General features: G+C 57.7%; 4 protein-coding genes across 4 annotated transcripts; 3 read left to right on the plus strand and 1 right to left on the minus strand.

The window, feature by feature from the left end:
• Positions 1-480: 480 nt before the first annotated feature.
• Positions 481-3,948, minus strand: EHS24_001933 (uncharacterized protein; the record flags this gene model as incomplete). The annotated part of the gene is made up of 5 exons (XM_028617690.1): positions 481-485; positions 574-1,291; positions 1,337-2,970; positions 3,510-3,754; positions 3,917-3,948. 5 exons carry the CDS (start codon positions 3,946-3,948, stop codon positions 481-483), a joined length of 2,634 nt encoding a protein of 877 aa, XP_028474153.1.
• A 636-nt stretch (positions 3,949-4,584) lies between these two features.
• GEF1 (glycerol ethanol, ferric requiring protein) lies at positions 4,585-7,675 on the plus strand (the record flags this gene model as incomplete). Its single annotated transcript, XM_028617691.1, has 13 exons — positions 4,585-4,718; positions 4,760-4,791; positions 4,842-5,009; positions 5,061-5,263; positions 5,304-5,456; positions 5,521-5,607; positions 5,651-5,737; positions 5,788-5,853; positions 5,892-5,999; positions 6,040-6,431; positions 6,470-6,792; positions 6,892-7,196; positions 7,256-7,675. The coding sequence occupies 13 exons, from the start codon at positions 4,585-4,587 to the stop codon at positions 7,673-7,675; spliced, it is 2,478 nt and encodes an 825-aa protein (XP_028474154.1).
• A 965-nt stretch (positions 7,676-8,640) lies between these two features.
• EHS24_001935 (uncharacterized protein) lies at positions 8,641-10,107 on the plus strand (the record flags this gene model as incomplete). Its single annotated transcript, XM_028617692.1, has 6 exons — positions 8,641-8,852; positions 8,911-8,978; positions 9,018-9,266; positions 9,325-9,525; positions 9,602-9,656; positions 9,699-10,107. The coding sequence occupies 6 exons, from the start codon at positions 8,641-8,643 to the stop codon at positions 10,105-10,107; spliced, it is 1,194 nt and encodes a 397-aa protein (XP_028474155.1).
• A 946-nt stretch (positions 10,108-11,053) lies between these two features.
• EHS24_001936 (uncharacterized protein) lies at positions 11,054-12,151 on the plus strand (the record flags this gene model as incomplete). The annotated part of the gene is made up of 1 exon (XM_028617693.1): positions 11,054-12,151. One exon carries the CDS (start codon positions 11,054-11,056, stop codon positions 12,149-12,151), a length of 1,098 nt encoding a protein of 365 aa, XP_028474156.1.
• Positions 12,152-12,158: the final 7 nt, after the last annotated feature.

The following is a 12,158-nucleotide window of genomic DNA, read 5'->3' on the forward strand; positions in this document are numbered from 1 at the left end:
TTAGTAGCGCTTGTAGGACATGTATAACGTTTGTTGGTAATTCACTGGCGACTGGGAGTCATGTCTCTGCCCCCACTGCAGCATGGAACGAAAGGAATCACATCTGTCTAAACTAATCGAAAATCGGAATGACAGCAACGTCCCTCCACACCAACTCTCCCCTCTCGGTTGACTTTTCTCTTGGCACAGACTACTACTGCCGTTTGGCAGTTTCGAGAGAGGTTCTCTAGTATACGTGCTGCTAAGGAAAGTGCTAATACCATAAACAATGCTGTTTCTGTACATGTGGGGGGGGGGGGGGGGGGGAGATGGAATGCTATGGGAGTCGAGTGCTTTGTGCTTGTTTGGTCGTCTCATGCAAGATGCGGTCATTAACTGCCGATGGAGATGGCTTGTATTGGGGGTTGCTGTGCGGATGTATGTGGGGTGTTTGAACATGGAGAATGCGGTAGGGGAAGTTGTGCACACACAAGGTTGTGCTCAGACTGCGCTGTTAACGCCCAGATCCAGGCTCTGGGTGTACAAAGGTGCACTGGTCGCCGGCGTTGCAGGTGCCGAGCTGATAGAACCTACATGGCCTGACGCGGAAAGCCGCGTGGGGGTGGGCCGTGGCGATGCTGTGGCCGCCACGCGATGGTGTACCGTGGCCCCCCCAACGCCCGCCACCGTTGGCCGGGCCAGTTGGAGGAGGGCGGGCTTGGTTGCCGTGGTGGTTGTTCCAGCCCTGCTGGTGCTGCTGGCCGCCCCAGCGACCCCCGCTCTGGGGTGCGGTCACAGATGGGGTGTAGCCAGGCGCCTGGGACTGGTAGCCCTGCTGCCCGTAGCCTGCCTGCGAGTTGTAACTCGATGGCGCCCCGTACTGGGGCTGAGGCGGGGGGACAACAGGCGCTGGGGCTGCAGGTGGAAGGTTGAGGGTGCGGAGGAGTTCGCCCAGTTTCTGTTGAGGGAGGGCTGAGGGGGGGACGACGATTGGAGCACCGGGCATGTTGGGCGGGAGGGTAGGGTTGGTGTTCATTTGGCGCGTGTTGGGGCCGTCGGCTACGGTGCGGACACCGGTGTCGTTGGGAGTGAAAGGGATGTCGCCAATGAGGTAGGTGGCCGCCAAGATTGAGCGCTCACGCTCCTCCTGAGCAGCAGCCTCGGCGCTGGCAATGATCGGCGGCCGGTCGGAGGCCTCGTAGTGGTAGGGCTCGTACCAGTTGATCTCCTCCTCGAGCTCGTCATTGTGACGGTGCATGTGCCGACCCTCGTCCATGTCAAGCTGGTGGCTCGAGAGACCGTGGACGCCGTCCTGCAAAGTCAGATCAAACTCTTCAGAGCCAAGCGGTATGCTCACCTCGGGCTCCTGCCATGGCGGCAACTCAAACTCGAACGCCTCCTGCCTAAACTCCTTGATGGCCTCGAACACACGAGGGGGGTTTGGCACCGAGTCGACCCAGCGGACGGTGTGGCCCTTCTTATTGAGCTTGGGACCAGCCTTGGCCTCAGGCTTAACCTCGGGCTTGACACCAGGTCTGGCATCCATCGCGGACGGCGGGGCACGCGCCGGTGGCGAGTCCTCCTTCTTGAGCTTCTTCATAGTCGAGGCCAGTAGACTACTGCCGCCTGGTGCCGGTGCAGCCTTCTTAAAGTCAGGAAGCTTAGGTTTCGGCTTGGCGGCGACCGGCGCATTGAAGAAGGACATGTCGGTGCGACCAGCTGCTGACGAGGGCTTTGCTGCTGTCGAGGGCTTGGCCGCTGCTTTCTGCGACGCGAGCTTGGCACCGAGGCTCAGCTTCGGCTCGGTCTTTGCTGGCAGCTTGGTCTCGGTCTTGCGCTTCTTGACAGAGCGAGCGTCCGAGTCCGAGTCCGAATCCGAGTCGTCGCGAATTCTACGGTCCTTGGGCTTCAAGACGTTCTCATAGTGTTGGCTGTAGCGAGCATAGCCCTTCTTGATGGCAGGGAGGGAATGGAGTTTAAGTTCCTCAGCCTTGGTAACGACCCTACTGGCACGCTTGGCAACATGGTAGTCTTCGATCCAGTTGACTGCCATATCCGTGCGGCCCAGGACCAAGAGGAGAGGTGCAATAGCAGGCTCCCATTGTTGCGGTGCGGCAATAAACTGCTTGAGCCAACGAGCCAAGACCTCCGTATATTGGGCGTTGTCTGCCATGAGTTGGAGATATGACGTTGAAGCATGCTTGTCGAGCGCGTCGAGGATGCTGGCCAGCTCGTGGGGTGTCGGGGTGAACCATTGCCCCTCGGAACCGTCTTCCAGTTTACGGATGCGGAAGAACTTGAACAATCCTGAAGGCTTGTTCATCTGGATGACCTGGGGCTCAATGAAGCGCATGATTTCACTGAAACTCTTGCGCTCCTTCTTGGGCTCAGTCGTTGTCGTTGTCGGCGCAGGGCGCTTTACAGGAAGGGAGATTGAGGACGAGTCCATTTTGCCAGCGGCCGTGGCGCGCGTGACCTCAGCTGGAGTGGCTAGAGGGACGACTGGAATCTTGTTGGCAGGCGCAGGCACAACACGAAGCGTGGTCTGGCGAAGTGTGGGTTGGCGGGAGGGACCGGCGGGTGAACCGCCTAGCGATTCAAATGGGTTGGCCGAGACCGGCGTCGCCTCCCTAGGAGCCTGGAGAGGCATGGCGGGAGTGGTGGTGCCAACAGGGGGGGTCGGAACATCGGAGAGTGTGAGGTTCCAGACTGTGTTTGGCTTTTCATTCTGGAGTGGTACAAGGTTGTCGAGCATGTCCACATCGATGGCGTTGGACGCAATCGACCCGGTTACTGGGACGGTTTGCGCCTGAGGCACAGTGCTAGGACCAGCCGCAGCGTTCGCTGGGTATAAGTTGTTCATGGCTTGGAAGATATCATTGACACCATTCATGACCATACCATTCGGGTTTGCAGAAACGCTGTTCATGTTCACAAAGCCATATGGTGGGGCTGTGGGGTTGACGGGGTTGACGGGGTCGCTGAACATTTCTGATGGTGTCAGCTTCAAAGTGCCACACAAGTGGGGGGGGGGACGCGGTCACGTGACCAGTGGGAATAATAGGCGTGGAATCGGAAAACAGGCGAGCGGCCAAAAACAGGCGAGCGTGACCGCTCCCTTAGGCGTGCGCTTAACGGAAACAAAAATGAAAAGGTCCCCCCTTTTTACAATCTGATTTCCGACGTCCTTCGCCTCCGCGTTTGTGTCTCCGTGTGCCTGCCTGCGCTCGAGAGGGAGTGGCGTTGTCCGGCACAAAACAGGTCGAGCCTTATGGCTCGAATGGCCAACGCCGCGGTTCATTACGCTCTTACGAGCAGTCACAGCGACAAGGGTCTCATGGCTTTGCACGCAGGCAGACGCCATTTGGGCTGGGGAGCTTTTCAAAAACGCAATGGCATGTTCATCTTGTTCCCAGTCTTGAACGCCGAACCTGCCACTGGTGCAGGGCGGACCTCCGAGATGAGGGGACCGGGGGGAGGGGGGTTTATGCTGCGCAAAAACAAATTAGGGGAGGGGTATTAGTACTCACCAAACAGCCCGTCGTTGCTGAAGGCTTGGGAAGAGCCGTCGATGGCCTGGTTGATGTTGTTTCGAAGTTGGTTTTGCTCGTGTCGGAGAAGATTGTCGTGGGCGACGGACTGGAGTGCGGCGATCTCGGTCATGCCCTCGGCAACGCGAGTGCGCCAGAGAAGCCAATCTTCGGGGGCTTGACCTGGGAGAAGCGGCTGCGCTGCGAGCTGATGCTGGAGCCAGACAAGCTGTTCTCCGCTCTGGCTGTAGGGGTGCGATAAAGAAGACGTATGATGGGGGGGCGGGGAGGGCGGGGTTGATTTCGCAGGTGGAAGGTGTGTGTATGGTGGGGCGGGAGATGATGAAGCGTGGGAGGTCGCGTGAGTGCGGCTCCTAGCACGAATCTAAAGGGAAAGAAATGCGTACGCGTACTTCTCAAGCGCCGACCAGGCGTCCATCTGTTGATGGAAGGGTGGATGTGTCTAAAACCAACTCGGGACTCTTCTGTAGTCCAGTGCGCAAAAGCAAGCCTGTTGCGACACCGAGAGAAGTCTTAGAAAGACGACGGAAGAGAGAGATTGGGGGTTCAAAGGTAAAGGGGAGGTCTACGAAGTAACTGGTACACGTCTCCCACTCTGCAGGCCTCTGCACACTACGGGGGAGAAGGGCGGTGGCTCCGTTAGAAGAATAAGGTGATGGGAGAACGAGGTGTTGTGCGGTGGAACGTGTGGGAAAGACGAGGAAACACGGGGGCGGGTGGCCAACCGAGCAGCACGTCGCCGCCTGTGCCCCAACAGCCAATCCCCGTCAGTTGTGGCACGTTTTTTGATCCCGCATCTTTTTCCGGCCCCCTCCGTTTGACACGTGTCGTCATGACGATCATCTTCCGACGGAGCACAGAGGACGCGTTGCCGCCGAGCATCCAAGCGAGGGGTGGATGCATTATGCAGGCGTCACCGTCCACGATGGCACAGGGCTCTGCTCGCCGCGCTCGCCGATGGGTCCATCGAAACATCTCAGCAACACTCGCTCGTTAATAACAACAACAACAACAACAACAACCACTGCGACGATACAAGTCATTGGCGCGCGCAATGTCGTACCCTTCGGCATCCGCCGCGCTCCACGAGGACGAGGACGAGAACGCCCAAATGCTCGCAGGCCCAAGCCGTTCTTCCTCGGCAACCGTCGGCAGTCCAGACGACGAGATTGAGCTCGACGTGATCAAGTGGGTCTGATAAACATAAAGACGGTAGCTGACAATAACAGACGCTACGAAGACTTTAGCACAGTCGGCAAGTGTTATCGGACACCTGGGCAACTTTGTTTAAACTGACCATGTTCCTTCCAGACTGGATCCAAGACTCCCTTCGCGAGCGTCACCGCAAGACACGCCCGTTCCGACCAAACTCTGTGACAGACCGCTTGAACAATCTCGATGGCGCGCCTGGATACATGTGGCGCGCCATCAGTCGGGCCCTCGAGCACGGCGAGAGCTACGTGATCATTACTCTGACAGGTGAGTTTGCGTGTGCGTAACCCTCGTTCTGGTATCTGACACACGCACAAGGCATCGGCATTGGCGTCAGTGCGGCCATCATGTCTATCATGACCAGTTGGCTGGCAGACATCAAGCTCGGACACTGTTCAACTGGCTGGTGGCTCAACCGCAAGTTCTGTTGTCTTGAGATCTCGGACGAGGACACCTGTGAGGAGTGGCATCAGTGGGGAGCAATACAGCCCTTCCCCTGGATGGCCTACGTCATGTTTGCGGTGAGTATAGCGCAGTCTGTTCAATGCTGACGCGTTAAAGGGTGCGTTTGCGTTCACCGCAGCCTATCTCGTTCGTAGCTTTGCGCCGTACGCCGCAGGTTCAGGTATCTCGGAGATCAAGTGCATTATTGGAGGGTTTATCATCAAAGGTTATCTCGGTATCGAGACGCTGTTGATCAAGGCGATGACAATGGTGAGTTATCGCACTGCGATATAGAGCTAACATTAGCCTCTATCTATTGGATCTGGTTTGGCAGTCGGCAAGGAGGGACCTTCCGTCCATGTCGCATGTGCTGTCGGAAACGTCGTCGCTCGCATGTTCCCAAGACACAAGAATAGCCAACGTGAGTGTCCAAGTAGTTTGACCAAGCTGATCTTTCAGTCAAGATGAGAGAAATCTTAACAGCGGCTAGTGCAGCTGGTGTCGCCGTCGCTTTCGGTTCTCCTATCGGAGGAGTGCTGTTCTCTATCGAGGTGAGCATTTGTGCGACTGCGTCGAACTGACAGGCTAGGAAATGAACCAGGCATTCTCAACTCGCACAATGTGGCGCAGCTTCATCTGTGCACTTGTGGCCACTTTCACCCTTTCTGTGAGTTGCTGGTGCCTAATATGCTCTGACACACACAGTCCATGGACCCCTTCCGCACTGGCAAGCTCGTTCTGTTCCAGGTCTCGTATGACCGAGACTGGCACTACTTTGAGATGCCCGCTTACATCCTCATTGGCGTCTTTGGCGTGAGTTTCCATGTGCCTTGTCCCGACTGACATTTATCAGGGTTGCTACGGAGCGTTCGTGTCCAAGTACTACCTCCAAGTCGCCGCGTTCCGTCGCAAGCACCTCGCCACACACGGAGTGGCCGAAGCAGTCATCCTCGCGTGCATCACCGGCTTTATCCAGTACCTCAACCGCTTCCTCCGCATCGACATGACCGAGGCCATGTCCATTCTCTTCCGCGAATGCGAGGGTGGTGGTGACCATGATGGTCTGTGCCAAGCCTCGTCGCAGTGGAGTATGGTCAACTCACTCCTTCTCGCCACGATCCTCCGCACGGGCTTTATCATCGTCTCGTATGGTACCAAGATCCCTGCTGGTATCTTCGTGCCCTCGATGGCCGTTGGCGCCACGTTCGGTCGTATGGTCGGCATCACCATGAAGGCCATGCAGCAGTGGGTACAGATTCCGCTTCGATGTGCTGACCCACCAGGGCATACCCCAACGCTCCATGGTTTGCGGCTGCGTGCGCTCCGGACGCACCATGCATCACTCCCGGAACTTACGCCTTCCTCGGTGCTGGTGCAGCTCTCGGTGGTATCACCGGCCTGACAGTCACCGTCGTGGTCATCATGTTCGAGCTTACAGGTGCTCTCACGTACATCCTCCCCACCATGCTTGTCGTCCTCGTCACCAAGGCTGTTGGCGAGCAGTTCGGCAAAGGTGGCATTGCCGACCAGATGATCCGTTTCAACGGCTTCCCATTCTTGGAGAAGGAAGATGCCGAGGCGGGTGACAAGACATTCATTGAGCCGAGTAAGTCTAACGCCCAGCGGACCTAACTGACAATAGTCCAACACATCATGCGCAAGGACGTCATCGTCATGCCTTGTACTGGTCTGCCATTGCCCCAAGTGAACGAGATTGTCCAGAGCACCAACTTCCAGGGTTTCCCTGTCGTACGCAGCGAGACGGACCGCACCATTGTTGGCTTTATCCGCAAGACGGATCTGCGATACGCTCTCGACCGCGCTCACAGGACACATCACATCTCGTCTGCCGCGCTCTGTACCTTCCAGGAACGCTCCGACGCGCTTGAGCAGGAGGACGGCACTTTCCCCCAGCCTGACATTGTTATCCCGCCGACCACCGCGAGTGATCACAACCCCTACTCGCGCGCGATGGTTGACCGCGTCGACTTTGGCCTCTACGTGGACGAGGTGAGCTAGGGAATACAGGGATTAGCTGACATTAGACCCCTCTCACCGTGTCGCCCAAGATGCCCCTTGAGATTGTCCTCCAGCTCTTCCGTCGCATGGGACCGCGCGTCATCCTCGTCTCCCACGAAGGCCAGCTCGTGGGCCTGGTCACTATCAAGGACGTGCTGCGCCACGAAGCCACTGAAAAGCACAAGGAAGCCGTTACTCAAAACCAGAACCATTCCCGCCTCAATTCCTGGGAAGGCGAATGGACCAGCGTCGCGGGGGAGGCTACCCCGCGCCCGCCCGATGCTTCTCTCGAGCACCTGTTGGAAGACGGCTTTGCATGGGCCCAGACTCGCGGTGTGCACGTTGTCAACGACGTGATTACCCGCGTGCGTAATGCCCGGACGACCGGGGCCGGAGCGACCCCATACGATAACCACGACTACAGCTTTGAGATGGAGGCGGAGGAGCAGAGGGAGCAGAGGAACGACTAGCCCAACGGCCGCATAGACAGGGAATGTATTTTCACGGATACCTTGGGACAAAGGTGGTGGGGCTATGGTAGCTCTTGATGCCAATTGCCTGGGTGATATCTCGGACAGCCAACAGTCCAGGATGCGAGAATGGATGTCAGACGCGGAAAGACTGGTCGGATCTTGCTATGCAATGTCCCGGACCTTGGTCAACACGTTCACTGTCCGGTTGAGAAGAGGATACATGTTGCCGATACCGAGATCGCTAGGCACTTGCCGTTATAAAGACACGCGTGGTAGTGGCGATGGGGATCTAGGACTCGAGACCGCCTGAAACAAACTACTCGGGACCAACATTGAATATGGTCTCCCGAATTGAACGTGGCTCTTTGGAAAGAGCCGTACGTGATGTCAAACCCGGTAGTTTGGCCGCTGATAGCTCGTAAACCTGGATATTGAGATTGCTGGCAGCCAAAACGACGACAGACGGTAGGACCGAACTGCAGATAGGATGGGAAATCCAACCTCCATTTCATTAAGGAAAACAAGCGTAGACGGTGGCCCGGATCAGTGAGATCTTTGACAGAAGGTATGGAGGTGGCCCGGCACTGTGGTGTAGTCACCGGCCGAGACTGCCGCTAGGTCTGCGTGCCTTCATTCTAGACGCGCTTACATTGCACCAACAGGGATACTTTTGCAGAGCCCTTGCGTCCTCGTGTAAGCGATAGCCGGCAGATGGTGTTTTGCGGGGTGCAAGACACAGGCTCGTATGCGGCAGCACTCCTAGCACTGCAGACACTGGACACGGTTCAACGCGGCATTGTCAGACAGACCTCGAACTACTTTCGCTACGAAGAGTGTGCACCTACCGGTTACTTCCACATCCATGACCACTCACCCCCAGAATCAGTACTGAGCAGACTTTACAGTACATAAACAACCGCAACTCCCATGTCTCTTCTCCCATCCCCAAACTTGTTCGCCAAATGCTTGTCTCGGTCCTTTTCACCCTCCTCACCGCCATCGGCGCTCAGGCCTCGCCTTGGGGCCGCGGCATTGATGACCCAAACTACAACCCTAGCCTGTACAACTCGTCGATTCCTTACATTCGAGACGTCGTTCCCGGAAATTATGTCAAGGATATCAGCCAGTGCCCCAAGCTTACCCGTCGACCCATTCCCGACAATGCCCACGATGTGTGAGTACACTCGAGACAGGCGAGCACTTTGATTTCAATACTGACATCTCGCAAACAGTCGTCTCGACGATATCACAGTCGTCATGGCGCTTGGTGACTCTGTCACCGCAGCAATGTTTGCCAAAGGTGCGCTGCCACACCCCCGACGCCTCACTGACATATCAGCCAAGAACCCACTGCAGCTCCTTGAATACCGTGGCGTCAGCTATGCTACTGGCCGCGACCCCGGAGCCTTGACCTTGGCCAACTTTATGAACAACTACACGCCCAACGTCGGTGGATCCACTGGTGCCCACCTCGTTACGCTGTGTGCCGCTGGTGGTCCGCTGTGTACCCCTCACTGGGGACTTACGGATGGCCTGAACTCGGCCATTAGCGGTGCTCACGCCTCCAACCTGCCATTTGAGGCAAGCTGTAAGTCCCTCCCTCTATGCGCGCTTCGTCAAACCCAGGTGGAAGAGCTGAATGTCAGCTTGGATCGTGCCCAAGTACAAGAACCTCGCCAAGGCCGACGGCTGGGCGTTCCTCAACATCATGATCGGTCCCAACGACATGTGCCAGTACTGCGCCGCCGCCGACTTTGGTATCGGTAATTCCCAAGAGTATGCGTCGGGAATCAGGGATGCCGTTCAGCAGATTCGTGCTGTTGTCCCCAGGCTCATTGTCAACGTCAGTGAGTAATGGTATTTGCTGGGCCTTTTTTCCATATTTTTGCTCCTCACCGCCACAATCAACTGACCCATTCTCAGTCGGCACGTTCCACGTCTCGGACATCTATGCCAAGACTGTCACTTCTTCCTACTGGTATGTACTCTTGAGGCTCAGGACTCTCACTAAAACGCGTAGCTGGAACCCGCTTTTCCCTATTGTTCCCCACCCGCCCATCGAGTGCCCATGCGCGTCCTTCCCCGGTGCGATCGGCGACATTAAGCGCTCCAAGATGGACACCCTCGCCTCGCAGTACGACGACGCCATCCGGACCGTCGTGCGCGGATGGCAGGCCGAGAATGACCCGCACTTTGGCGTCACCTTCCAGCCGGGCTCGCTCGTGAACATTAAGAATTCGCCACTTACCGCCCTGTCGCCGGCTGACTGCTTCCACCCTTCGCTCGAGTCGCACAAGCGATTCGCGGCGGGTGTGTGGAACAGGATGGCCACGACCCAGGACAAGAGGGATATCGAGACCAAGTGGGAGAACGATGTGTGGATTCGCTGTGTGGAGGAGAGTGACAGGATTCAGCTCAACCAGATCTAAGTACGGTGGGGCCATTCGATACCCGCGTCTCTAAAGGTGTTCTTAAGTAGTCGGTAGATCCAGCCATGAGACTTGTTGAGGTCATCTCCACTTTCGCCGAGTACAAAGCAGCGGATGAGAGTGCTCTTGACTATCAACCCGTGACTCGAACAACCGCCGCCAGGTCAACCAGGCAATTACATCGACCCCTGAGATCACTACGAATCGGTGGTGAGGGATATACACCAGGGTACCTCAACTATCATACTGTGTACGATGTACTTGCCTGCCCTCCTCCACGATCTTAAGCTCCCCGTACCAAGGCAAATCAAATAACGCCGCGATACGCTCGACATTGATCCATGGATAAGGGTCGGACGGCGGTTGATAACCGACTCACATTCCGTGCCTCGGCTCCGAACTGTTGACCGCGTGCTGCTGTTCAACTCACTCTTAAAGGCATCCACTCACCCACCTCTGACCTTCTCATCTCAACACCTAGGCTAGAGGACATTCGGCACGACCATGGCGGCCAGCGTTGAGATCCTCTCAACGACCGCTCTCCATCCTGCCTCTCGAGGCCAACCCATCACAACACCGGTTTTCGATTGCCGACTCGGCGGTGGCCGAGTACGCGCCGACGGCTGGGACTTGGTTCTTCCCGCGGCCAACCACTGGACCATACGACATCCCCCACCTCGTCTCCTCGCTGAAGCAGACATTGGATACATATCGACATCTCTGCGGAACCCTGACTCTCAGCTCGTCATCGTCACTGTCGGCCGCTTCGGCACCAGAGCACTCGAAGCGATATGGTCGAGTGTGGATCACGTACGGCCTCGATACCGACCCGGGCGTCTCTTTCGCTATCGCCAAGCATGCTGAGCCATTGGACACTGTCCTTCCCCGACATCTAGGCGCAGGTGTGTGGGACTCGACCCAGCCATCGCTGTGCGATACGAGCAGCATGGTCAAGCTCCGCCCTGAACCTGCAACTCGCGGCCCGGCAGTCTTCATCCAGCTCATAGAGTTTGCTTGCGGCAGCCTAGCCATCGGCGTCGCCGCTCAGCATGTCTTGCTTGACGCGCGCGCTCTAGCACTGTTCATGGGCGACTGGGCCACACGTGCACGCGGCGCGCATCCGTCACCGCGCACGTACGAACCACTATCTCTGGACGTACATGCGGCAGGCGACGTGGACGCCGAGTGGGCAGACGCACAGTTAGAAACCACCGCACTGCAGATCCCCCAGCTCCGACTCGACTTTTGGTCCCAACGCCCAGGCCATCCTGAGGACGTCGGACCGGCATGGTTCTCATCTCCACGGTCGCCGGCTGCTGCCATCGACGAGCAGGACGTGGCGAGCGGGAGGAGGAGGGGCCGGCGGGTACCGTGGGACGACTGGCGGTGGGACCAGTCTACTCTGGACAGGACTATCGAGTTTCTTCCAGAGCAGGTCGAGGCCGCATACCGTCTCGCTGGAGGCGATGGCACGTCCCGCCTCGACGCCGTCCTCGGCTGCGTTTGGGCAGCTGTCGTGCGCGGACGCGACCTTCCTCCTACCACCGAGGTCAGGTTGCACACCTCTGTCGACCTGCGACGCCGCGTCACACCACCTCTGGACGACACCTTCCTCGGCGCACCGCTCATCAACGTCATGTCCAGCTCCTCTGCTGGATCTCTCACACTCTCCAGTGGCGCCAGGGCCGTCCGTGCCGCCGTCGATTCGCTAGCCAGCGACGCAGTGCCAGCACTGTTGCACCACATGTCGTTCGCCCTCGACCCCGTCCGCGAGTGGAACTGTTTCCTCGGCGAGAGGGATGTGCTCACCACATCGTGGCTTGGTGCCGGCTGCTACGATGTGGATTTCGGGTTTGGGCCACCGAGTGTGGTCCAGCCGGGCATGCCCCCCGTGGATGGGCTGCTCGTGGCCATGGATGTCCCTGGCGCGGCCGGACGGAGGGAGGACAAGTGGTACAACAGCGGAGTGAGGGTGAGGTTGATCCTGAGGAAGGAGGTCATGGACAAGGTGCTCGCCGACCCTGCTCTCAGGCCAGAGGAGTAGAGATAGA

This window comes from Apiotrichum porosum (genome assembly GCF_003942205.1).
Source record: "Apiotrichum porosum strain DSM 27194 chromosome Unknown scaffold_11, whole genome shotgun sequence".
Lineage (NCBI taxonomy): Eukaryota > Fungi > Basidiomycota > Tremellomycetes > Trichosporonales > Trichosporonaceae > Apiotrichum > Apiotrichum porosum.